Source organism: Petromyzon marinus, chromosome 30 (genome assembly GCF_048934315.1).
Source record: "Petromyzon marinus isolate PM22_M1 ecotype Great Lakes invasive population chromosome 30, UKy_Petmar_22M1.pri1.0, whole genome shotgun sequence".
NCBI lineage: Eukaryota > Metazoa > Chordata > Hyperoartia > Petromyzontiformes > Petromyzontidae > Petromyzon > Petromyzon marinus.
Genome location: NC_133696.1, coordinates 3,596,979 through 3,623,702, shown reverse-complemented (window position 1 = coordinate 3,623,702; position 26,724 = coordinate 3,596,979). Strand labels below are relative to the sequence as shown.

Sequence of the window (26,724 nt, the reverse complement as noted above, 5' to 3'; positions counted from 1 at the left end):
GCCCTGGATGGTTCCAGTCCCAGTGTCCCCCTAGCTTAACCTCAACTAAACTCGTGCTATATAATTATAAAGAGCATACCAATGTCTATGGGGTGGGAGCCCCAGCAGTGCCGTTTCGGTAGTTTGAATACAACATATTTTGTTGTTACTACAAAGCCAGACGCTCAAGGTTTTTGGTGTGGCGACTTTATTGGTAGCGTCTCCAAAGTCTGGTTTTGTATGAGATTGGGAGATTGTATTACAATAGGGTAAAATACGTCGGATAGAAACATCACCGACACGTGACATTTTTTTCTCCCGAAACAGGGACTTCCTCTGCTCACGAATATTCGACTTACGAACTTTCAGAGATACGAACAAACCTGTCCCGTACGTGCAGTTGCCTGTTCGGACCGAGAGTCGTAAGTTCAACCGCCACTCAATAGATGGCGGTGGTGGCATCTACATCTGCAGAACATGAAGAACCAGTGGCATCTACAAGAGATTATACAACTTTTAAAGCCATTTCCCGTGTTTACTATACATGCCGTACAATGTTTGGAATTGACATGAGTAAAGTTGGACTTCCGAACAACTCGACTTATGAACAGACTTCTGGAACCCAACTCGTTCGTAAGTTGAGTCACTGTAATACTGTTGTTATGTATAGCCCTGCTCAGTCTACTGCTTGATGAAGGCCTCCCCACACCATGCTTAGATATCACTCACCACTGATGTTCGCCATGGCTGAGAATTGAACCCAAGTTTGCGAGTTCAGTGCGCCAACTACTACACCGTACTTGTCCGCCAATGTATCTCATTATCTACCTGAACTGTAAGCGATACATGGGATTTTTGACGGCACAAAGTCTATCTGTAATGAAAACTGCAACACATTGATTATGGCGGACAGAGAAATAACTCGTTGTCCAAAGCGTTGTCCGTTATATAGTTTGTTTATAAGGGCAGTTCTGTTGACGTTTGTGCAATGTGTTGTTTGTAGACCACTGCCAATGCAGTACCACACGTTTTTGTTTACTTGACCCAACAGCTGCGGAATGTGGATTGCTTATATTATACAGTACTAGTGAGTTGAATTACGCCCCTGACTAACCCCCCCCTTCCCAACGCCAGCGTAATGTCATCATCAACTGAGATTAGCACCCTCCGATGGCCATTCGAGCAGGGTGATTGTTCAACTTGTTTAGGACAGAAAGACACACATTCAGGGCCAATATGGGCCAAAGTGTTCATAAAAGGCAATGTTCAATGAAAATGTTGATTTATTTGGATGATAATTGCATAAATCATTAACTTGTTTAAAATCAAACGTTACGCATTAAACATAAATGACATGTTTATTACATCGATATGTTTAAAATTTGTACATTTTAAATCCACTTTCATTAAATAGTCTTGGCAACTTTATACAGGTTGCCTAGTCTATATGTATGTAAAACACAGCTCATGGCAATAATGGGTGGCCACCTGACAATGCAACTGCAATGCAGCCCGTGTAGGTATTTAACTTGATAAACACTGAAATGAGAACACAGGAGTGTATCCGTCACCGTTTAAACTGAAATCAAGGCGAGTACTTAGCCTAGGACGAGTTTAACAAATGTGAACTAACATTAACATTCAACACGGCGCATTAAATGGATAACATAATCAACCTTTAACCACGTGGAATAGGCGACGCGAGATGAAATAAAAAAATGTACTTGCTAAAAATATTCCACTCTTGCATTAAAAAAAAATGAAGATGAGTCCACTTATCTTTACCATCTCTAAACAGTTAAAGAGTAAGCAGATAATTATTGACCCCGATAGCAATTTGAGAGGGTCGTCTTTCCATTCAAGAATAGGTTCTTTTTTTTACATCGTTTGTAACATCTCAAATGGTATTTGTTTTCGCGTGTTCGACCGTCTTGTTTGTGCAGACCTCTTCCCTCGCCGTACCTTCATTTGTAAACACATTACCGTGAATATTTGCATGCAGCGTAACAATTTTTGTTTTATCACACTCTTTAACCTCTGCATCCTGAATTTAAGACGAAATTCAATGAATTGAATCATCGTTGAAGCGATACGTCAAGAGTAGAGGCCACCTGCTTGATGTGTGATACTCTGTCAACATCCTTTCATTTAATCTGGGCGTGGCAAATGAATCGGCCACTGTAGAAGTTGCGCATGAGCTGCCCGTTCATTTAAAGATCGGCAACGGTTCATTGTGAAGGCACATTTATTCCACAGGCTACAGCCAAGACGTCTTGGCATGTCTTCACATCGGTGAGCGATCTACGTCCTCTTTACGTTCGTTCATGCGTATCCTCCTCTCGTCGGCCATTCCAAAAGCCTCTAATTATAGCCCAGGGTGGACGACCAGTCAGTGCCGTGCCATAGCCAGGCCAGGGCAGGGCGGGACACTAGCAAAGGTGTGGCGGATCGGTGGCTTAAATGCCTCGCTTGGGGCGCCAATTGTCTTCTGCCGTCACCGGGAGATTAGCAATCAAAAGGAAATTGCCGACATTTTGTAAATGCCGTCGGATGACGTCACAATCGCTGCACGTGTTCCCGTTGTGACTGAGGAGTTGTGTGCGCTGTCGCGAGGTACACTCCCAAAAAAAAATCAATTATTGGTTCACCGAGTAAAGTAACGAAAACAATGGCGATTCACACATTGACAGCGCATGTAAACGTAGAGGTTTGCATAGGGGAAAAAACATCGGTAAAAAGATTATGATTGCTGTTTATACTTTCATGTGAAACGTATGTAACTTGTGTATGTAATTCTACAGCCCTCGGATCTGTCGTTTAGCACGACGTCCGACAATGCTCTCCAAGTGCCGAGAGCTTCGGGTTTTTGAAGAAGCTCCCAATACGTGGAGCGAAACGTCGGACATTGTGCCAAACAGGCTTGCACGACTCGAAAATACGTTTGACATTTTTTAAAACACAACCACAAAAAACTTACTCGGTAATATTCCACTAATTATATTTGTATGTATGTAGAACTTCTTTCACACCGTACGTGGCCAACCGTGTTAATCGGCGGTGCGGGGGAAGGACAACAAACTAAACACGAAAAGCAGTTTCAAAGAAACATCTGTTAGTACCTGGTAGTCTTAAAAGTTACATCTGATGTCGACATGGCTTTAAAGTACCACATTTCACTTAGCACACTCTGTACACGGAAGTCCATTCCCCCCCCCCCCCCCCCCTTTGACAACAAATGGATCACTTCAGATCAAATATTTCACACCTGCAGTTTCAGGGGCATTTCATTTGGAGCATTCAAAGTTATACATGGGGGAGGGTGTGGACGTAGGGATGTTGAAGGTTTCTCAATCACAAGGTTTGTATATCCAGCTCAGGTTAACGTGAACCGAGAGCCTCACAGATTCGTGTCATTCGAAGTACAAAAAAATACAAGTGTTACAAGTTGAAATTATGGAAATATTTGACACGAAGTCGGCGTAAGCCCACATGTTCATTTCTATCTCGATGGTTGGTTGTCGAGCATAGTTTTGTAACATTAACGTAGATTAATGTTTTTAAACAAAACGAATTTTAGGGTTTCCTGAGACACTGGGTTCCTTCCCATGCGTAACAATACTCGCAGGTAAATTGGCCCAAACCTTCCAAACAAGTTCATCCTGAAATAAACACTAATTCTGAGGCTCAACGAGGCTTTGCCGAGTGAAAGATTTAAATCTGTAATAAATAGCAGTGATGTTAACTAACGTTGACACCGGACATGTTTCGCGACTTATATTTACAAAAAAACGGCACGTACAGGTGCAAGTGACTTGTTGAAGAAGTAGAACTTACGACTACATGAGCAGAACAGAAAACCGTACAATTTTCAGGATACATTAACGTGTGTAAGGATTTGTGCAATTGCCCTTTTGTTGCATACCCGCCGTCCGAGGTCCAAAAAGATGCGGAAACATTTGACAGCAACGGCGGCCGGTGCTGTCGCGCGCGCTGCCCGGCGCGGTGTCCAACGAATTGGCTGCACGTGTCCGGGAGGCGTTTCGGGGCGTTCAGTTCCCGACGAACAACACCACGCGCCAGGACGCGAGCGCACACCACACCAGAGCACGACGCTGCAAAAGTCAAAGACTGCCCCCCCCCGCCGCCGCCGCATAACCTTGACAGACCGTTGGGTCAAGTGCTGTTAAGCGAGCACCTACGAAGGGGATGGCACACGTAGGGAATGGGTGGCCAGCACCACGCCCGACCGCCTTTGTCTCCCCCCCCCCCCCCCCAGTGTCGATGTTTTTACACACCACACCAGGTACTCATTTGAGGCCGAGTCGACCTAGGGGAGGCCCAGGACCGGTTCATAAAATCGTCAGCGGTGTTGGCCGTGAGCGGGAATCGAATTCGGGTCGCTGGGTTCGTAGTGCAGCGTAGCGCTAACCGCTGCACCACCGCTCCCCTCTATGCAGCACAACCACAACGATGTACACATGGCTTACTTCCCTGACGTGCTTTTTTTTGGTAGCTTAAACGTTTCAGCCCTCGAGTTAAAATGCTATTCTATGAGGCATGCAAATATAAAAATTACATGAGTTGTACACTCGCTACAATCGCCGTATTCTATGTATCATAAGTCACACTGTGCCCCCTGTAATTTAAATCTAAAGTTTGGGGATGAGTCTCAAAATCCAGTGTATGTTTGTTGAACTTCTTTAGCACTGTACATTGCCAACCGTGCTAATCGGAGGTGCGGGGGAAGGACAACAACCTAAACACAAAAAGCAGCTGTGAAGAAATGTGTGGGTGTGTGCGACCAGATTTGCGTAATTCTACTGACACCGGGCACAAGTCTCGCTTTCTGAAGCGTCTTATAATCCTTGAGAATACCCGTGTTATTTTTTTTTCCTCGGTGAAGAGAACTCATTCGGGCAGCACTGGCTGTGCACCGGTTTCCCCTACCCTCGCCGGGTCACCGGCTTGGAGTACACAGCGATGCCGGATCCAGCTGTGCCGAGCTCGTATCGTGCGCGTGGCCATTGACGGCCACGTTCTCGGCCTCTTGCTTCACCTGACCGAGGAAGCGGATCAAGCTACGCAGCCCAATGATGCAGTTCTCATCCGGTCCATCGTAAGCCACTGGGTCGTCCAGAAACGTCCGGCACGTCGTGTGAGCAAAATCGATCATGCGCACGTCCACTTTCGCCGTCAACGCGCTCGTCGCTCCGTCGCCGTGCCCATTGCCCACGCGGCACTCCTCCTGGCCCTCGTAGATGATGAGCAGGGAGCTGGAGTAGAAGCGGTACGAGTCCTGGCACTCCAGTGCCACCCTGAGCTCAGAGAGCTTGCGCAGCACGGGCTCCAGGAGGTCCTTCCTCAGGCGCTGTCCGTTGTGGAAGAACTGGCTCAGCGTCTCCTTGAAGCCGTTCACTGAAAGCTTGCGCCCGATGTACTTGTTCATGTGCACGTACTGCCGTGTGTCCACGTGATACACCTGTAGGAGGGAGGGACCCAGGCGAGGATTTCGGTTGTTGTTTCAGGAAGGTGGCTCTCGGTGCACAAAAGTATTACTCGCTGTTCGATGCGTTTCGGGTTGTATGGAGCGCAGTTCAGCGTGATGTCTGACGTTTGGCTTTGTGTGCCGGGAGCCGCTGAACAACATGAGTCAGTCTATGGGCCTTCTACGACAGCGTTCTTCGTTGCAAGGCCCGCGGGCCACTGGCGGCCCTTGGTGGCCTTTAGTGTAGCCCCTGATGTGCGGCCCCCGAAAATACACAAATGTGAAAATACCATCATCGTGCTGTCAAACTCAGTGGTTTCATGTGTGGTGGCCAAGAACTCCTTACACTGATGTCTTATCAGCGAAAGTGGCCCCCCTCTGAAAATGAGTGAAGGACACAGCTCTACGACAGCGATGATTTTCAGCAGCATTTGTACAAGCAGGCAAACCCTGAATCAAGTTGACTGAATCTCATTGGCAGAGTGGAGTCATTATAACAACTGATGTATCTTAACTCCACGTAATTATTGAAGATAAACAGAGAAGACTGCGAAGCAAGCCTAAAGTCACATACAATATGTTCTATGAACCAAAAGAGATAATTGTTGGGAGGGAATACAAATAAAAATGCAGTAGAATGTTAACTCAGACAATTAAGTGCCAATGGCATTTCAACCGAAGCAACTGATGTCACAGTGATACAAGCCATGCTGAGGATGCCACCGTATGACCGTGATGTAAATTTTCCACAAATAAATAATGCATGCAGGTGCTAGGTGGAAAATTACGTCGCGGGATCGTGAGTGGCGGCAGAGGCTTGGGGAGGCCTCATCCAGCGGTCGATTGAGATCATGTTGAAAAAGATGACGATGCTTAAAAAGCCACTCTAGGTTCACTCATATGTATGTGATTCAACCGGTTCTTGAGTGTAGTGAGTTGATGGTCTCAGCCCGGTCACAATAACTGTACAAAAAAAACCCGTCATGTGAAATTTGGTTCCACATTAAAAATTTGGCTAAATTCCAGCTTTTGATAATTCAAATATCAGTTTGACTGCCAAGCGACAAACCTCGCCCTCACATGGCAGAGCCATTGGGGAAGTGCTCCCCTCCCCACGACGTGTGGTCCCGAGGTCAAAGGCACCTCAGAAGTAGCTCTGGAATTTCTCCTTCTGTGGGCCGTTCTCGAACACAAAGGCTTGCGTTGTTCCGGGTGATAAAACTACACTCTAAACTATGTATTCTTTCACCAGGTAAGGCCCCCTTGAGCTATACAGCTGTTTTTCAGAAGTGACCTGGCCACAAATGGTAACCCAACGAAGTGGCTTCTCACGTGGAAATTTATAGCAGCCAAATACTCTAAAAGGCATGTTTCTAAATGTGGAGGGACAAACCGGAGGACTCGGAGAAAAATCCACACGACCACAGGGAGAGAGACACGCAAACTCCAAGTATACAGGCGTAAGGGTCGAGATCAAACCCACGACCTTCTGTATACCAGGCGAGGTAGTTAACATCTTGCCACCGTGGCACCCACATGGTGATGTGATGTTAGATCCGAGAACATTTCTTGTCTCGCAACATGATGTTGATATCGCAATTGGGATAAACTTGGGGGGGGGGGGCGGGTGGGGGGTTGTGGAAATACAAAAGGAAGCAACAAGGCCACTCTCTGCGTCTATGCACGTAAATCAATGGAACACGGTTGCATGCGCCTCACTCGAGTGTTACACCGTCGTTGTTTCTCTTGGCCGGTGTTCTTTTTTTACCTGCATGCCGCTGATGCGCACGCCCAGGACCGACGACGTGCTCTGTTGGCACGTGCGCGTGTGCAGTGCCTTCTTGTCCTCGGGCGCGTCGTCGCCGTACTGCCGGACGCCCATCTTGAGGTCCAGGATGCACGGCGCCAGGTACGTGGACACCAGGTTCTCCAGCAGGATGAACCCTGCGGGGCGCTCGTCAAGGATTCAATTGTGTCATCGCCGTCGTCGTCGTCATCAGCGACGTGATTTATTGTTATTGTTGTTACGCTCGTCTACCCAGGAAAACCTCGCCGAGTCTCCGTGACGATTTTTCAGGAGGGTGACGAATGTTACGTCGCGTTGTCTCAAATTTACTGGACATCTGTGAAGAAGAGCTTCATAGCTTATCGGATTCCTCCAATATAAATACAGATTCTGATTCATGAGCAAACAATTTCAGGGCTGCACCTGCATCTCGTTGGGTTTTTTTTTTCTCCCAAAGTTGATACGAAATTTATTCGAAATATGCTTTAACAAATGTCTTTCAGCTCGAGGCTGCATTTCGGGCAGCGGACAAGAGCGCAGCCAAATCCATCGTTAGACTGTACTTCTATGCTCCCGCATCTTTACTTTCCGCATTCGCCAACCAACACCGAGACCAGCACAATGAAGCGACGTCAAGAAACACACGACGGCCCTCAATCCAGCGGTGGATTGACAAAACCGCTTCTACCGCACGTACTCTTGCCGGCACAGGTGTGAAAGAGCGCGGTGCGGCACGGAGGATACTGTGTTGGTTCTGGTCCTTGAATTTTTGCTGCAGGCGTTCTATCCGCGCGCAGAAGTCTTTGCTGCGGACGTCACTGCCATTTTCAGCGGGAGGAGCCTCCGGGACGAAATCCATTCCGCCTCTCGTGCCGCCGCCGCGTTCATTCTGCTGCTCGCTGCGCGCAAACGACGACGCCGAGACGCTGACCGCCACCGATCGTAATCTCACGGGCGCTGGCCGTGTCAGTCACGGCACGAAGAAAAGGAATTCGCCTCAAGGGACAACGGAAAATGTTGCCGTGTTGAGAGAATGCGCCGCAGCACCCCCCCCCCCCACCCCCCACCGGTTATAACTCAGGGCCTCAGCAATGCCGTGGGTCCACTGAAACAGCTGTTATGAACCGCCTGAATCACTTGCTCAGTTCAATGTTTTAGGAGTTATTGACACTATATTTGCTTGCCAAAAACATAACTTAAATGAACCTGATAAGCACAAACAAGAGCGGTATTTATATTATTCATTCTTTTGTAAAACATTTTGTAAGTGATCGCTATAAATACTAAAAATGCAATTTAAATGAAATACTAAATATAAGGGTGGAGTGGGAGTGTAGTGGTTAGTACACTGCTCTCGGAATAAGTTTGATTCCCAAGCTCAGCGAACATTATTAGTGAACGATATCAGAACCTATCATAGGCCAGCCCTTAACTTACCGGCAGTGACTAGCATGGTGAAGTATAGTCAAACAACCCACATATCCAATATAGTGTGGGAGGCCCTTTATCTGGCAGTGGATTTACAAAGCGCTCTACATTATTACGTACATACAAAGACAACGATCCCCCGTATAGCCTTAACTGACATTTGGGGCAAGTTCTGTAAGCGAGTACCTATGAAGGCCGGCACGGCATACAAGGGGGTGGGGGTAGCCAGCACCACGCCCAACTGCACTTTGTCTCTATAGTGCTGATGTTTACACACTACACCAGGTCCTAATTTGAGCCTGAGTGTACCTGGAGGAGGCCCAGGACCGGTTCAAATGATAGTCACTGGGTTGCTGGGCTTGAGCACAGCGTGCTAACCACTGCAGCATCCTTCACAAACCACCTCCACAGAAACCAATCTTGACACTGCTGGCACCAGTCATCGGCAGTCCAATCAGCTCCAAATATTTCAGTCCATCTCTTCTCTAGCCCGTGCCGCACCTGTTTAGCCCCATCTCTCTGGCCGAACAGAAGCTCCTTGACAGCTGGACATGCGGGCTACATGACCCAGCCAACACAGCTTCGCTTGCCGGAGGACATCACTGATGAGACTGTGTCCTGATCTTTCAAGGATCTGTGAACTCCTCACACAATCCAGTCTGGTTCGACCCAGCATGGATCGTAGGCAGGCTAGCCTGAATGTTTTAAACCAGCACAGATGTTCCATTAGAGGGCTCTACGTTTCGCAAGCATAGAGAAGGGAGGCCACAACTGTGGCCGAGAAGACCTAGAGCTTTATATTCTTAGTTTTTTCGGTAAAGTCACGTTGAAGAGAAACAACAAAATAACAAAATATATATTTTTTTATTGTTTTATATATATTTTGTTATTTTGTTGTTTCTCTTCAACGTGACTTTACCGAAAAAACTAAGAATATGAATTACTGCAGTCACGAAAGCTTTAAATCAAAACCTAGAGCTTTGTTCAGAGCGACAGGCCAGGGGTAGCTTCCACACAGCGTTACACAGCTGTTGAAATTATAATGCTGCTCTACTGGTTCGGAGTGAGACCTCGGCTGCCAAACCAGAGCTGGTCATTAGCGCGCACACACACACATTGCATCAGTCCCAGCCTTTGGGATGGGCGATATCGAGGTGACTGGCTTTATTGAGATACTGAGATAGACAGAGAAATATAGAGATAGGGAGAATGAGTGATAGCCATGAAGAGGAGACAATTTTGTGTAACCAGGGCAATGTGTATATTGAGATCAGCCCTTCGCAGTACTGTATGAAATCAGCCCTTCGCAGTACTGTATATGCATTAATATGTTGAAATGCATCAATGGAATATCCACTCACCATGTCTTGGTGTCCCCCGTGTTGTCCACTTGAGGGTAGGTGACAAAGTGCCTCTCGCCGTTCCTTTCCTCGATGTTCAAGGACACAGTGCCTGGTTTGAGGACAGGCAGCAGCAGGTGCAACAATCAGGATGACCACGGTTGGATTTACAAGACCCACTGTCTAGAAACTAAGCTGAACTATTTTTGGTTGACCAGGTAAAGCCCACTGAGCTATGTAGCTCTTTTTCAGAACTTACCTGGCCACAAATGATAGCTCAAGGAAGCGGCTTATCATCATATGGAAATTTACAGCAGTCAAATACTCTAAATGAGTGTTGTTTCTAAAATGTGGAGGGATAAACCGGAGGACACAGAAAAATACACGTGACCACGGGGAGAACATGCAAACTCCAAATACACTGGCGTCAGGGTTGGGATCGAACCCATTAACCTCCTGCATATCGGGCGAGGGAGTTAACATCTCACCACCGTGGTGCCCCTACATGAGAATCTTTATTCAGAATCTTTACTTTGACTGGAGGAATCCGAGTGCCACTGGCCATGACAATAAATGCGGTAATGGTTGACGAGCAATTTAAATCAGCTCCCGTGCGCAGATGCTCAGCGGTTTGTTGCATGGCATGAGAGAAGGCGAAGGTTTGGTGGGGGGTGGTGGGTGGGGGTATGTAACCACAGAGGCATACAGTGCAGTGCAATTTCTAACATTATTGCATCAGCACATTGTTAGGGTAAGTAAATTAATAGGTAATGCATTAGGCCAGCGTGGTATTGGGGTCTAGAGATCCATCCCTGAGCCTGAGCCAGTTTTGCGAGAGAGACTCAAAGTGGTGTCATTCCAAAGAGCATACTATGTGCGGCTAGGGGCCATCCCTTTAGTAGGCACGCAAAAGTCTGTCAAAACTTGACCCCTCCCTCCCTGTACGCACGCGTACTTTTAACACCCCCCACCCCGCCCCCCCCCCAAATCCTATAGAACGGCCGATATTTAATCCACGCAGAAACGATCAAGGATGAATAACTAATTTGAAGGCCAATGTAGACAAATTATTATTGAGGCTTCACCCCCCCCCCCCGTTTCCTATACGTACATTGTCAGTAGACCCCCCCCAATACGCCAGCTACGCGTTTGGGTTAACCCCCCCTCCATGCGTACATGCTCAATGCATGGCCCCTTATAGTGCACATTCGTGATGGACTGAACCCGAGAGAGTTGCGCAATATAAAAAATGCTCAGACTTGCTTCCTGACACACTGACAAAAATTTTACTCTTATCAAACGAGTCAATTGTTAAATCTACATCATATCGGGCCATTTTATTTATATAAATCCAGCCAAGTAAAAACAAGACTGTATATCTAAAGTAGGGCATGTGCGTCAAGAGGAACCGGCAAATACCGATCGACGGAGGGATAAGTCTACATTTTATCTTCGGTTAGCCTCAGACTACAGAGAAGAACACATTCCTGCAGAGGGAGCTGGTAGGAATGTTGGGTTGCTCGGTCAATGGCCAGGGTCAACGGCGGCACGTGGTGTATTCCGCAAATATGCCCGACTGTGAGGGCGGGCACAAGCCGGCGTTAGTAGGTTAAACGTTGAGTTTTATAAGGGCACCACGGGGTGATCAGCCCCTCCCCACCCAGCCCCACCCCTCCCACCCCCCACCCAGCCCCTCCCCACCCAGCCCCTCCCTCCCCATCCAGTCCCTCCCCACCCTCCCCTCTCCACCCAGCCCCACCCCTCCCATTTTTGGATGCACGACGGACGTACACAGTTCAGTTCAGTGTATTTTGGTATAGCCCTGTGAGCCATTCGGCTCTTGAATCGGGTGCAACCACAACAAACAAAAAAACACGAACAAGAAAAACATCTTAAAGTGACTATGTGACTGTGCAAACAGAAAATCCATGGAAAAAAAACAGCAAAAATATTCCTGAAAAAAGCACCGCACACCAACGCTGTGTGCAAAAAAATCCCAGTGGGATGCAAGTCAAACAACAACAACAACCACACAAACTTAGATTTAGGCCATCAGTCTAACTCCGTACTACAACAAAACAAACATGTCCAAACCAAAAAACTTTTTCAAATCACCAAAAAATAAAGCCATAATTGCAACGTAACAGTGATCACAGGGACTGTGACCGAATTTTTACAATAAACTACATAAATAACATGTAACACCAAATCCTAGAGCCATAGCTGGCTGCATGAGTTACTCCACAACAACACAAGCATCGGTCGGAGTATCAAATTTTTCAATGCACCTTTAAGATCAGCACGCTAAATCAAAATACAGATAATACTTAGCAGCGTCATCCGGGGCGAAACATTTTATTTTATTTTACGCCAATTAATAGCAATGGCAGCTAGGGGTGTACAACTCCTCTAGAGCAGTTTTGAGAGAAGATTTCATTGGTAGCGATTCAAGTTGCAGTTTATTGGCAATAGCATTCCAGACCCTGGGGGCATCAATAGCAAAGGCCCTTCCTCCAGTTTTTGTACGGCAATAAGGAATGTGAAGCTGGTAAATGAGCGAAGACCTGAGGTCAAATTTGTTCTTTGAAACAGAGAGGAGATCCAGCAGGTAGTCTGCGGATTGTTTTGTAAGTAGATCGTGATTAAATAAGATCTGGTGCACAAGCCGTCGAACATTAACAGATCTTAAGTTTGACCCAATGTAGAGATCACAGTGGTGAGTCCTATATGGGCATTTCAATGTAAATCTTAAGGCCGAGTGATAGATGGATTCAAGCTTCTTCAGACACAATAATCCCCTGTGGGCTGGTGTAACCAGGAGGTTCCTACCAGTAAAATCATAATGAGCAAAGACTTGAAGAGCCACACCGAGGTATATATACGCTGTATGTATGATCAACCTCTTTCGCACCATATGTAACCAACCGAGCTAATCGGAGGTGTAGGGGAAGGACAAATTAAATCCAAAAAAGTCGAAACAATCGAGTTTTCAAAATAGATTTACCGGTGCATAGCTCCAGTGGCTTCCTAGCATCGGAAAGGAAGAGCGTTCCAGTCGGCTGCCGTGTCAGATTTGGAGGTCGTTGGAACATATTTCACCACGCTGGTTATGAAGTATGTGTGATTTGGTAAAGGGGGTGGGACGGGGGGAGACACAGTACCGATTCAGATGTCAATCGCCACTAATGTTACCCATTTACAGGAATCTAACTCGGGGAAGCTGGGTTCATATGGCGCACCGCTCCTCATATCCCATTACATTACATAATAGATTTCACCGTTCTGTGCAGTATTTCATTATCGATTTAATCTATTATGAAACATATACTACACAGCACCGTATATATTCCTACAAATAAGATGGGATGTGTTTTTTGCTTAAACAATGTCGTGGCTTTACTCTCCAACGCACCGGTGTGCTGTACTCGTAACAAATTGGCACATTACGTTTATGTGACAAACCCTCAACTAACCTGGCGGTGTCGGGTGGTGGCGGGTTGAACGACACATTTATATTTACGCGATCTAACCCAATGACCTCTATTATTATTATGGACTAAATATATATCGGTTGCCGAATGTTGGGCGGCCATGCCCGCACATATTGCCTATGCCCTTACTGCAGTGCCGGACTATCCTAGTAGCACAAGTAGCAAATGCTACGGGCCCCGCGCTAAACGCTTTCAAGCTATCAATTCCGGTTCAGTGATTCTGCACTTGCTCTATTACTATAGTACTATACCGCCTTCAACTTTTACGAACGACTGGGTGTTTAAGGTGAGCGATTTGTCGTATTATCTGGCTGTATAGCAAATTATAAAAATACAATAACTTTACTGTGCAAGTAAAAAATTTGTGTTTTCATATTTACGTGTATTTTTTTATTCAGGGCCCCTTTATAACATCATGCTACAGGCCCCGCACCAGCTTCATCCGGGCACTGCCTTACCGCACCGCCTTGACCCTGCAAGACAAACGCGGAGCGGCGATTGTGACCCCTTGGCCGCTGTTTTAAATACAGGTGTCGACGAATGACATTTTCACTTGACCAGGTGTTCGGTGACGCACCGATCGCTGTTTAAATTGTTGGAACATCCTCGGGGGCGGAAAATCCGCGTGCACAGATGTGAAAATGCAAAATTGCTGTAATAATCGTCGTCGTTGTGGGGAATATAAGGAACAGAGTAAATTGGCTGACGACACACGTCCTTCACACGTTTGTGACTCCGCATGTAAAATATTTGCTTTTGCTTCGCACATCCCGAACCTCCGATTAGCACGGTTGGCCACGCACGGTGCGAAAGAAGTTCAACATGCAGTACATGCGTAAATCCCATCACTCTGCCGTGGAGACGCTGTGTGACAAGATTGGTGCAGAGTTTGTGTTGACCGAATGCTGCTCAATTTGTGCATTCCCAGAGGGCAGGTGGCTGATGGGATGTGTACAAAAGAGTTTTTTTTTTGTTACGTGCAGGGACAGCTGTGTGAAGGAGGTGTACGGTCTGCGAATTGATATTCGTCAGATATGGACAGTGGTGAAGATAAAGTACAGAGGTAAAGGTGTAGCCCTGAAATGTCTTGCTCACACCACTGCTGGCGGGAGGGAGGTCCTCCACCACAGGGAGCTCTCGCAAGCCCCTCTCGACAAGTACATTTGGTCTACTCTTCTGCGCTGGCCGGACTTCTTGAGAGGGGTGGGAGAGCACTCCACACTTAATCCCACCACATTAGACCTACCTGCCTATCAGCTAACTGTGACGTACGCACTTCTACTGAAACTAAAAACACTAGTTTTTATTTTTCCAGGTAAGGCCCACTGAGCTATGTAGCTCAGCCAAACACTCTAAACGCACGCTGATTCAGAGGTGGATGGTGGGGGTGTGGGGGGCATTCACAAACTTGCAAGGTTGTTTTAACAGTGGCGCCGGCCGATTTTTTTGGGATTGCAAAGCCACTGAGTTAACTGTTAACCACATGACGGCATCACGACCACCACCACCACCACCACAGTTTAGTACAATGGGTCGTTATGAGTTCAAATGCTTCGTCAGACCGCAGCAAAAGCAAACATTTTTTTAAAATACAAAACACTAAGAGGGTAGGGGTGAGTGTCTCAAATATTTGTTTTGTATATATACACATTTTTTATTCCACACACTCCCCCACATCACACATTGCAACATCCTGACATTCTGGATGGCATTACCAGTTTGCATCGATGGTATTAGGCACATCGGACTCATCAGAGCAGGCGGGAGAGATTGTCTTTGGGGGAGAGGTGGGGTGCCAGATCATTGCCATTCTGGGCTCGGGTATGGAAGAGTGTTCTAATGTTTAGGAATGGCCCCCCATGTACGTGGTGTATTCTTCTTCCTTGTCTCTGAGCCTATAGTTCAGATGCTCCAATGTTGAGATTGGGCCTAATGAATACAACCATTGAGTATGGGAGGTGGGGGGGTCCCTGATTCTGCCACGTACTCAATGTTTTTTTCTGGCTGCTATATTGAGAGTCCTTCACAAAATGTTCTGTCCTCGAGTCAGTCGCACTTCTCTGAGGCCCCACAGGGTAGTTTCCACACTTATTTTTTTACAGATGTATTGTTCATCGTATTGAATACCCCCATTATATGTTCATATAACTCATCATCAATAGTCGGACATGACCAGAAAGCATGTTTGTAATCGCGTATTACACCCGGGGGGCCACCTCGGGCAGTCCGGAGATGATGGTGCACCAAACTTGTCCCTCCTCTGATTGGTCGCTTAGGCCCCGTGTAGGATAATTCTCAGGGGGAGGGATCGGACCCCTTGGGAAGTGGAATTCCAAATCTGGGTTCATGTCTTGTTGGAGATTGGCCGATTTACTATTTTATCCCATAGCACTAGGGTCTGAGGTCGTCCACTGTTTGTCCCTGAGAGTAGAAGCCAGTATGCCACAGCTAGTTTGCATCTCTCTTCATCTGACTGAAGCCATTTTATCACTCCAGGAGGGGGTGGTATTAGTTCTCTTCCTCTGGCTCTGGTGATCACTTTCCCCAACCTGGATGTATTTATCTAATGTGTCAATGTAACCATTATCTGCTTTAAGGTCCCCGACTATATGATTCTGGGCCACTTTCCAATCAGACCATTTGATTCTCTTGTTTTCAACTTGCAGTGCCGGATTATTCCAAAATGGCGAGTAGGAGTGGAGTCCCCTCAGGATCTGGGCGATTCTGTTTATGCACATCCACGGCGTAGTATTGACCATCTCGAGCGGCTTTATGCCCAGGGGCTTATCCTGGAGGTGTGAGTGAGCGAGACCTTCCAGATTCCATGGCGAGACTGAGACCTTTTCCCAAGATTTCCACACTCCGTCACTCTCCTCCGAGATCCAATGCTTCGTGGTATGCCAGCCAGCTGTGAGGTAGTATTTTCCAAAGTCCGGTAGAGCAAGTCCTCTCTCACTCCTTGTCTGGGTAAGGGTCTAACTTATTCTCGCGGCTTTGCAATTCAAGATTAAAGAGGAAATGTTGGAGTGCAATTTCCGAATAAAGGTTTGTGGGATCCACGTTGGAATCACTCAGGTGGTACTACATCTTTGGGAGGATCATAATTTTAATCAAGTATACCCTGTCAGGAAGAGACAATGGGATATCATTGCACACTGCCAAGGGAGTTTGGATCTCTTGGCGTAGATGGGGGAAGTTCACCTGAAAAAGCTCACTCAGCCTACTCGGATTGACGACTCCGAGATATTGAATCCTCCGAGGGCACCATTTGAAGGGGGTCAAAGCAATTGGGAGGGCCGGGAAGTCTGGGGAGATGGGCATTATTTCTGGTTTGTTTACATTTAGCTTATATCCTGCCACTTCTCCATATTCCTGAATCTCCTTCAGGAGGGCCGGGATTGAGGTTTCGGGCCCGGTGATGATTAATAGTATATCGTCTGCATAGAGATGTATCTTATTCTCTCGATCCCCATAGTGCAGACCTTTGCTCTCTATGCTTCTTCTAATCTTCTCATCAAGGGGCTCTATGGACATCACGAACAGGAGGGGGGACAAGGGGCAGACCCGCCGAGTTTCACGCGCGAGCGCCAACCTTCTTGTAATGATTCTGTTGGTGGAGACCACTGCCCAGGGGTCCGAGTACAATAGCTGGCACCACTTGAGGAAAAGGGCCGGTATCCCAATATCTTCCATGGTGCTGAACAGGAACTTCCATTCTACGCTGCCGAATGCTTTTTCGCCATCCAGGGCAATGGAGCAATCTCGTTTTCTGTATTTTGTGGCGATATCAACAGCGTTGACGAGGGTACTGATGTTATCTGCGGAGTCTTTCCTCCTGATAAAGCCAATCTGGGCTTCCCCAATGATGCTCGGAAGGGCCTTTTTCAGTCTTTTTACAAGCACCTTTGCATATATTTTATAATCTGCATTGAATAGTGAGATTTGTCTATAGCTGGCTACATCCTCCTGGCTTGTGAATCACTAATTCTGGCTTCCCTCATGGAGTCTGGCACCTTTCCCTGCAGTTCTGCTTCATTCAGAGTGTTTAGTAGGTGCGACAGGAGGTGCGTCCCAATATTCTTGTATAATTCCTTAGTCATACCATCAGGTCCTGGGGCTTTACCAGGTGTAAGCTCTTTAAGAGCTTCCATGAGATCCTGAAGAGTGATGGGTCTATCTAATTCTGACTTCAGTGAACGAGGGAGATGGGGAGGACTATTTCCAGCAGGTATGATTCCATGTCTAGGGGTCTAGGGTGTTCTGAATTGAGTGTCTCGAATATTTACATTTCTCTTCATGTGCAGCCACTTCTGTTAATGTAGGCTATCATCATCCATCATAATGGACTGTATTACAAATAGCACTTGGGAGTTTGGCCATGCAATGTGGGGCCAACGTTGTTACTTTTATTCAAATGCTTCTGTTTGCGTGTGCTTGATAATTATCTCTGAAGCTTTTTAGTAAAACAAAAAACACAGCTACATCATTTTTTTCCAGTATTTCAAGCGTATACGGTCGCGTAAACTGCCGTTCATTGATAATTTAAAAAAACGGACAATACCTTCATTGAAACCTGTATAACCACTGGCCACAGATGGTGATGCTGCTTTATAGAGCGAGCATGCAAGAAGGAAATTACCTCTTATACAGGGTGCTAGCAAATATACGAAGCACTCCATTATGTGTCCCTGCATTTAATAATGTGTTTTTAGTTTCTCAACTCAATGGTTTTGGAGACCAACATTTTCAAGCAGCATTTTGTCAAAGCACACAAAAGCTCTGAATTCGTTTCAACCTTCAGGATATTGTCGGCAGAGTCAGGCTTGTAAGATTATATGCGACTGGACTATCGGACAGCAAGTACACCCCACAAAGATTATGGGGCCCCTTGAATTATGGGGCCCCATACGAGGGCAAAAAATTCACATCACACTGCAAGCAATCAAGACGAGCATGATAAGGTGAAAGGTATTTACAGCTGTAGAGGTGTCATGATGCATCGATCAACATCAGTTCTCCAAGCTCACAATACACGCATCGATATTGCGTGCAAACGAATTGCAGTTTTCCGATTTGCATATACGTTGTGTGGAATGGGTACGTGTGTCCGCTGCAGAATGCTTGACAATCTGCAACGCAAAACACTCGTGTGGACGTATGTTGAACTTTTTACGCACGGTACGTAGCCAACCATGCTACCCCGAGGTGTGGGGGAAGGACAACAAACTGAACTATACACTTCAAAATCTATATTTTAAATCTATATTTGCAAGTGCATAGCTCCCAGTGGCTTCCAAACATAATGTCGCGGATGATGACTCCCCTTGTGCCACACATGGCACCGGAGCGGGCGTTTGCGGGCTTTGAATGTGCTGCCCGGGGATGTTGGTGTGAGAGATCAGGGCTTGCTGGGAAACGAGTGATATCAGCTCGGAGATAAGAAATTGGTTTTCTACAAAGTTCCATAAACCTTGTCAGTTCGGCATGACTCACCTTCAGTAGCTTGCATCAGCATCAACAACAGGGTAGCAGCAAGTGGAGCAGGGGGCTGCTTGGCCACAGTTATGCGAATGGCCGGACCGGGCCGAGTCATTTGTTCTCGGGGCTATAAAAGCACCGCCTTAGAACTTCTTTCACACCGTACGTAGCCAACCGTGATAATTGGAGGTGCGAGGGAAGGACAGTAAACTAAAAACAAAAAAGCAGATCTAAAGAAATCAGTTTTCACTCGAGAAGCTCGGTGCGAGGTGTGTCCTCCCGAGGCGCACGGGGGGGGGGGGGGGGTTCTCGGCCACGCGTATAATATATTTGTGCCTATAAGCTGTTTGCCTATATTATTTCAGTCGATTACCAGGTGCACATTGCAATTGGAAGTGACTGATAAAAATTGTTAAATGGTTAAAGACGTCCGACTGGACATCGCCTCTATTTTTTGCTCCGTTATCAAGTGCCAGGGTGTTGGGGTTTACAATGCTGACATTCCATTGGTGGCAGGTGAGCTACAAACCCCGTTGACATTGCAATACAATCAAAACAATCAACCATCTTGGAGAACGTTATTTTACAAAATAAAGAACGCCCCCTTTCCCTTATAATTGCAAATGTCCTATCACCAGAAGTTATTATATTATAAATATATAAAATGCAAAAGATAAAAGATGCCACTGAAACCACCTAAAATGATAAGCCAATTTTAGAACGCACATTCCAATGCTACAGCAGTTAACTTCACAATTCTACATTTGGGACTGCTTGGCAAATGACGTTTCAGCTGAGAGATGGAGGGAGACGCAGCGAACAATCAACGGTCCGAGCTTCGGCAGCGTGGTTTTCCATCTTTAACTAACTTCTCACGGGTCTCCCAAAAAAAAAAAAACACATCACAGTTCTATTCCGAACAAGGGCACATCTGCCCCACGTTATTTCGAGGATAAGGCTGCACCACGTCCGAACCGCATCGCATGAAGTGCTATCGCCAGGCCGCGGCGAACGTCAAGCTGTCGAGCCCCTTTTTTTGTCGTGCGGTGAAGCCGACGAGCACAGACGAGCACAGGCACGATAAAGCCCGAACACGGTAGCCACCCCGCCCCAAGGCCTCACCTTTGTACTGCGGCGCAAAGCGCGCGATGTCGGGCGGCAGGCTCTCGTACACCTGGTGCTCGCGCTGGAGCAGCGGCTTGCAGATGGTGGTGTCGTTGAAGCGGAGGACGCACGCGTGACCCCCCACGAGGTGTGCGAACGGCTGCAGGATGCGACCCGCCGCCCTGCCAGTTTCCGGAGAAAGGTCCATCGGGCCCCCCTGCATTGAGAAGGTCAAGAAGACACAGATGAGGACCGTTGAACTTCTTTCGCACCGTAGGTAGCCAACCGCGCTAGTCGGAGGTGTGGGGAACAAGATGACTCTGTCCCCATGGACGAAGTCGTTCATGCCGCAACACCCAAGTCAACTCTTTGAACCTTGATTCGTTGGGGCCACGTGGTAGTTTTATGCCAATTTTTTTGTTAATAATTTAACCCTCCACCACCCCCACAAGATTTTCACGTTTACAAAGATATAATGTATAGGTACCAATGTACTGATCAATGCAGTCCATAAGAGGTTTTTTTGGGGTTAGATCGCGTAAAGATATAAATGTGTCGTTAAAACCCGCCACCACCCGACACACAGCCAACGAGTAAGGATTGTCACGTAAACAGAACGTGACCAATTCGTCACTAGTACAGCAACACCGGTGTGTTGGAGAGCCAAGCCACAACATTTACTATCCGAGTACGACGTTTCGCCAGTATAAGAATAGGTTTCCCCCTTTTTTCTGGCAACGAAACAAAAGTGTTAAGATGTTAAAACACCAAACTGAAACCTCTTCCAACGAATCATGTCTGCATTAACTGCAGATACTTGTGGTGAAAATACAAACAAAAAAACATGCTCTGACAGTTTATGCATTGTCTTTGAAACTGATTGGTCCACACCAGCGACGGCTTTCTTTAGAGCCTCGTCTCAATCGGCATTAGACCAGAGGACGCCTCCTTTGCCACTTACTTGCAAAGGAGGCCCCATGATTTCGCTGCTCACCCCGAGCCCTCATTGTCCTGATAGTGGCATTGTCTTTGTGCTGTTCGCCTTTTGGCTTCAGACATCCAGTCACGAAAACTGTTACCATCAATACACACGGATGCTGAAGTTTCTTGAAAGTCATGAAAATGCCCCACGACCGCACAGACGGTTACACAATTTACGCCCACAAGCTGCATAGATTCGCGAAGTTGTAAAAGAAAATGGCCAAAGTAATGTGGTTAATATTTATCGCTTTCCCACGGTATAAAAGCACATCGGCATGCTGTGAAATCATAGGACTGCCTGTGCAGACAGGCACAACCCAAAACTTCAGACTCGTTCGCTGTTACCGCACAGAGAATATGCTTCTATGCAGCTGCTCGGGAGTGCAGAATGCGGTTTAGGTTTTCGCAGAGTATGTTATGATTCACGTGACCAAGTTCAAAAATGTTATGTATTACAGTTCATTATTATTACGCTTGTTTAGCCATAAAAGCCCGAGTAATCTCATGGCTCTTTTGCAAACGAGTTCTGCAGTTTTTTTGCAGCAGCGTGGTTGATGATTGATATCTATATTTCAAAGGAGTATAAAAAGACGCCAGACGTAAAAAGGCATTTGATTCAAAGCACACTTAAATGTTGTGAACGTTGGTGCAATGGTTCGCAAGCTGGACTTACAAAAAGAATCCAGTTCAGTTCCCCGGCGTGGCAGTTGAAATAATGGGGAAAGATTATTAAATAGCCCCAGGTCACACCCTGACCATCCAGCAGTATGAATGGGTACAACCACAGTTGGGCAGTCGGCACGTCGAGTATGGTTGTGGGGTAAAATGTGGGGTCTACCATCTCTTTTAAAAGACGCATTCATCAGAGGAGACCAAAATTAACCCTTGAAGGGGGCCCTTCTCCAGAGCATCCTCTAGAGTTAAGGGGTCGGCAACCTGCAGCTCTTTCATTGCCTGCTTCGTGACACGTTCTTTATTAAGGGCCCACCATCTCGTGTTCACCACACAGCGCATTGCGGCTCTTGAAACCGAATTCAAAAGAAAATGCCTCTCCTTGTCATTGTGGTTTGCCGAACCTTGCTTAAGAGTTGGGAGGGCTTTCCACCAGCGGCGGTACGAGCAAGCAATATCAGTGCTGCACCACTTTACCTTCCGTGCGTTGTTACTTGACCATCAGCAATGCTGCAATTAATTCCAACTGAACCAACACAGTCACTAACTAAACTGGACAGAGATTCAGAGGCCAATTATAGATAACGCGGGGATCCATATAGACTCGTAGAGATACACATTAAGCACAAACATCGAATGCGATTGTGGCCACGCAATCCACACACCACGTCCCATATAGTAAACCGCTGTTGATGAAGCTCCTTCCAAAAGCGAGGGAAGAGCAGCAAATAACTACACGAAGCCATCTCGACCTGGGCGGCATGCATGTACTATGTATGTTGAACTTATTTCACACCGGACGCAGTCGACCGTGCTAATCGGGGGAATGACAACAAACTAAACGCAAAAAGCGGTTCTCAAACATTGCCACTTAGCTCCCCAACATATGCACGGTGCCACGCGCGGTTTAGTTACAGGAAAACACGTTGTTTTAAAATGTAAACGCATTTAAATGAAAACGTACACGCATGAATTCAAACGACTGCATCCCAACCACGATGACCATCGTCCTCATCGTAAACCGCGAAGTGCAAAACATACAAAAAAGACACAACGTACGATCTGCTCCAAAGCGGCTGCGATTTAAGTGCGAGGCGACACCCGTAAGCGACTAACCGACACGGCGAGCGAGGCCGGCTTCGGCTGCTTCGCGTGAGACGTCTAAACACAAAAAAAAACACCCTTTGGTTTTCACCACAACAAATCCACTTCCTTCCCCATCCCCCTCCCCACCACGACTACTTGAAATTTACAGCAACAGCAGCAGCAGCGCCAGATAGTTGCAGGCGTTGAGACACTTACCGGAGGGTGATGTCACAACAAGGCGCGCACACACACACAAAATGCGCTAAGAGCAGCAGTTTGTCGATTCGCACGCATTTCCCGGCCAAGACTCCGCCTCTGGCCCTCACCTACGCACCACGTCCCAAAGCTCACGTTGGCAACAAAACACACATGGTGAGAACTGGCCCAACGAGTTTCGCGCTGGAAGCGGCCGTTTGTCGACAGGTAGACACACGCACACCTGCGCGCCCACCGCGTAACGCGCGAGATGGAAGCGCGTTCCCAAAGAACAGCGCGTTAATCGAACGGCGCTGTGCGAAGCCAGGTAAGGGAGGGAGGGAGGGCATTACCAAAGAAAAGTATAATTTAGTTATATTATTTTAGCCCTGCATTCATTAAACACAATAAAAATGTAATACGTAATAATGTGAACGTTGCAAAAAAAAAATGCCATTAAGGAATTTCATAACAAAAAATAATGAATGAAACAAAAAAATATGATTCAAATATGACACGCAATAATGTTTACGTTCCAAGAAAATACTTCAGTAACAACAATTCAAATGTAATACGTCATAACGTAAACGTTACAAAAAAAACTACTTAAGAAAGTTTAATCGCGAATAATTACAATGTAATACATGATGTTAACGTTACAAAAAAATACTTAATAGGGAGTTTAATAACAAATAATAACAATTCATATTAAAAAAAAGATTACTGCTTACAAAGATTACTTAATAAGATGGCTAAAGCCCAGACCGTAGACACTGGGCGTTGCCATGGCACGGTGACGCCATCGGATTAATCATTGTTTTTTGGTTAACCTGCCAAATGTAATAAAATGTATGATTGAAATATTTTTTTTATTTAGAAAAAAATAACATTTCACAATTGTTTTTGTTTTTCTTGAGCGTAACTGCGGGGGACGCCTGTGTGGTCGTAGCTCGGCATACGAAGTAGACGACTCTTTGGAGCTTCGTTCGTAAAACATTGAAACGTCGTATATCGAATCGCTTATAACATTAGTTCCGTGGGGATGCGTTCGACAGCCTTCTTAACTGACCATTTCGTACTGTAAACGCTTCGCAACGTACCACTGATATCGTAAAAAAAGACAATTTGTATTCGAAATTATAGATTTTATACGGTACCGTATTCAAATGAAAGAAGACTGACAAAATAAAAGAAACAGTGAAGAAATGAAATGTTTTTCTTATTTACATTATACCGTAGATCTACAAGTACATGATTTATTTCGGTGCATATATTATTTTGCTTTATTTTCATATTTCTGTCTAAAATAATGGTCAAAATCCAAGCGTCGTTTATCCAATATATGCATATCGAGGTATTACTGCACTGTGTACGCGACATGACTCAGTATATATAGTAATCGCCGCATGTGACGGTTCTTACACACACTCTTGCCATGGGCAAATATAATGTGCAGGAGCTAAAATTCCACCCAAAGTCGAGGCTGTAACGTGGTGTTGTAGCTTGCGGTATAAAGAAGACACACACAGCACGTGGTCGTTGATTCCCAAACTTGTTTAGTGACATAGCGATGACTGTTGGACAGCAGGGTCATGGTAGACCTCGTGTGGGTGCCCCTGGAACCCTCTAGAGCAGGGGTCCCCAACACCCGGGCCGTGGACCGGTACCGGTCCGTGGTCTGTTCGGAACCGGGTCGCGCAGCAGGAGGTGAGCGGTGAGTCTGCGCGTGGCCCGCCCATTCTGTTATTATTTACCACTTCTGTCCGTGCCTATTTCTCGCACTGTGCACTTGTCTCAGTCACAGTGTTGGTAAGCCCACAAGCTAACCCCTAGTAGCCACTGAGTAAAATACAAACGTCGCTGGAGAGCTTCTTTGAAAAGGGGGAAAGACCCCCAGTCCTTGAAAAATTGTCTTCCACGAAACCGGTCCCTGGTGCCAAAAAGGTTGGGGACCGCGGCTCTAGAGGGTTCGAGAACGGAGGCGTGGCTAGGGCGGGGCCAAGCCACACCGAGGGGAATAAAAGCAGCGGAGAGCGAGAGCTCCGGGCTGCCGGTTCTGGGAGTGGACTCGTCTCGTCGTCGCTGTCTTCGTCACCGCCCTCGTCGCTGCCGCCTTCGCCCGATCATCGTGCGGCCGGACAGCGGTTGGCTCTCCCGGTCGACGCCGTCGGTGCAACGGGACAGGGTGGTGTCTGGGCCGGGTCGTGCCGCAACGGGGTCACGTGTGGGCCAACGAGGGGGCCCGAGTGGTGGCGTGAGCTCGGCAAAAACGAATAAAGAAGGCAGAGCGGTGCCCCCTGCAACCACCTCGTCTCCGGCTGACTGTGTGTGCGACACACGCTACCGGCATGCACAGACGACACTACACTTGTATTGACTCGTCTCCCGCTCTGTATGTACGTTGAACTTCTTTCGCACCGTACGTAGCCAACCGTGCTAATCGGAGGTGCGAGGGAAAGGACAACAAACTCTCTCTCTCTGGCTCTGCCCCCTCGTTTACATAGCATATATTATTATGTCTCTCCTGTTTTTTGTTTAATAAGACAACTATAATAAACAAGGTTAAATAAAATTACAGTACTCACAACTTAAAACATTATACCCTTAAGTAACTAATTTTATACAGCTTTCCCTCGATTCATGCGAATTCGGTTTGCGGGCGAGCGGTGGCGTTGTGGTTAGCACACTGCACTATTAGATTTTGCATTTTGCCCTCCTTGGCTGGACACTTGTCACATGACGAAGAGCAACCACATCTGTTGCACGTAGTCAATGGTGGAACCCCGGTCCTTCTTCCCAGCGAAGCTCTTGGGAGCTTTCCCATGTCGAAAACGACTTGAGTGCCATGTACTGACATGCGACTTGCCGTCTTCACCTCCACCATCCCACCATAGCGCGTTGACACTCGCACCTTCCTCTGGCGTTATCATCTTCCACGTTCTCTCAAGACACTGGGAAACGTGCGACCTATGCTGATGGCCTTGTCTAGCGTGGGCAGGTCACCTGCCTCGAGACATGTCTCTCTAACTTGTGCGTGCAGAGGACCGCAGATCTATCGTGTCCGGTCTTGTAGATCGTCAAACCCGCAGTCTTTCACAAAGCAGCCGCGGCGGTGTCACAAAGTTGTCAAATCTTTTGCCTTGGTCTTGCTTTTTTGTGATTAAAGTTAAGCGTGGCTTTGATTTCATTCGTCTTTCGTGCCACGTAATTGGTGTCCTTTCTTTTTTACACATGCTGCCAGAGTTTTGTTTTCAGCAGGGTTTATTGTTCGGTCGCAGGGTTTCCACGAAAATTATTACTGTAAATCTCCCAGCCTCTATCGCCAATGCCCTTTATAAAAATGTACCCTCTTGACCTCTTGACTTGCTGCTGAGCGGCCCCTTGAACGTGAAGCCACAGTTGCTGTTGTTGGATTCTCGTCCATTCTTTGGGTAGGTCAGATGATGCCTGCCAGTTTACCTTGGGTGTCTCCCAGACAGCCATTCTGCACGTGGTAAAGTGCTCAGCTCACATGATGTGTGTGCTGTCTCCACGTGTTCAAATTCTGGTCAAACCACGTTACCTTTTTAAAGGCTTTTCTTAAGTTTCCACCCATCGGCCAATTGCTTGTGATCCCAGTAGAAGATAACATCAGCTATTTATTTATGATGGTCCACATTGGCCAGGCAAGAAAGGCTGCAGAATGGCAGCGAGGCATCA

General features: G+C 46.8%; 1 protein-coding gene across 4 annotated transcripts; it reads right to left on the bottom strand.

Annotated features, from left to right (window-relative positions):
- Positions 1-1,244: 1,244 nt before the first annotated feature.
- LOC116947473 (inositol hexakisphosphate kinase 2-like) lies at positions 1,245-23,319 on the bottom strand. 4 transcript variants are annotated; one of them, XM_032963268.2, is made up of 6 exons: positions 23,157-23,319; positions 20,110-20,308; positions 10,040-10,130; positions 7,995-8,149; positions 7,233-7,408; positions 1,245-5,458 (listed from the first exon to the last, which is right to left on the bottom strand). In XM_032963268.2, the coding sequence occupies exons 2-6, from the start codon at positions 20,297-20,299 to the stop codon at positions 4,937-4,939; spliced, it is 1,134 nt and encodes a 377-aa protein (XP_032819159.2). In that variant the 5' UTR covers positions 20,300-20,308; positions 23,157-23,319; the 3' UTR covers positions 1,245-4,936. The 4 variants fall into 4 exon arrangements, with proteins under 4 accessions (XP_032819159.2, XP_032819156.2, XP_032819157.2 ...); XM_032963265.2 differs by lacking the exon at positions 23,157-23,319 and adding an exon at positions 23,047-23,150; XM_032963266.2 differs by lacking the exon at positions 23,157-23,319 and adding an exon at positions 22,804-22,997.
- Positions 23,320-26,724: the final 3,405 nt, after the last annotated feature.

Coding starts and splice junctions, on each gene's coding strand:
- LOC116947473 (XM_032963268.2), bottom strand. CDS start 20,299: ATGGACCTTTCTCCGGAAACTGGCAGGGCGGCGGGTCGCATCCTGCAG. Junction 10,131..20,109: donor CTTTGCGCCGCAGTACAAAG/GTGAGGCCTTGG, acceptor TCCTCAAACCAG/GCACTGTGTCCTTGAACATC. Junction 7,409..7,994: donor CAAGGACCAGAACCAACACA/GTATCCTCCGTG, acceptor AGCGCCCCGCAG/GGTTCATCCTGCTGGAGAAC.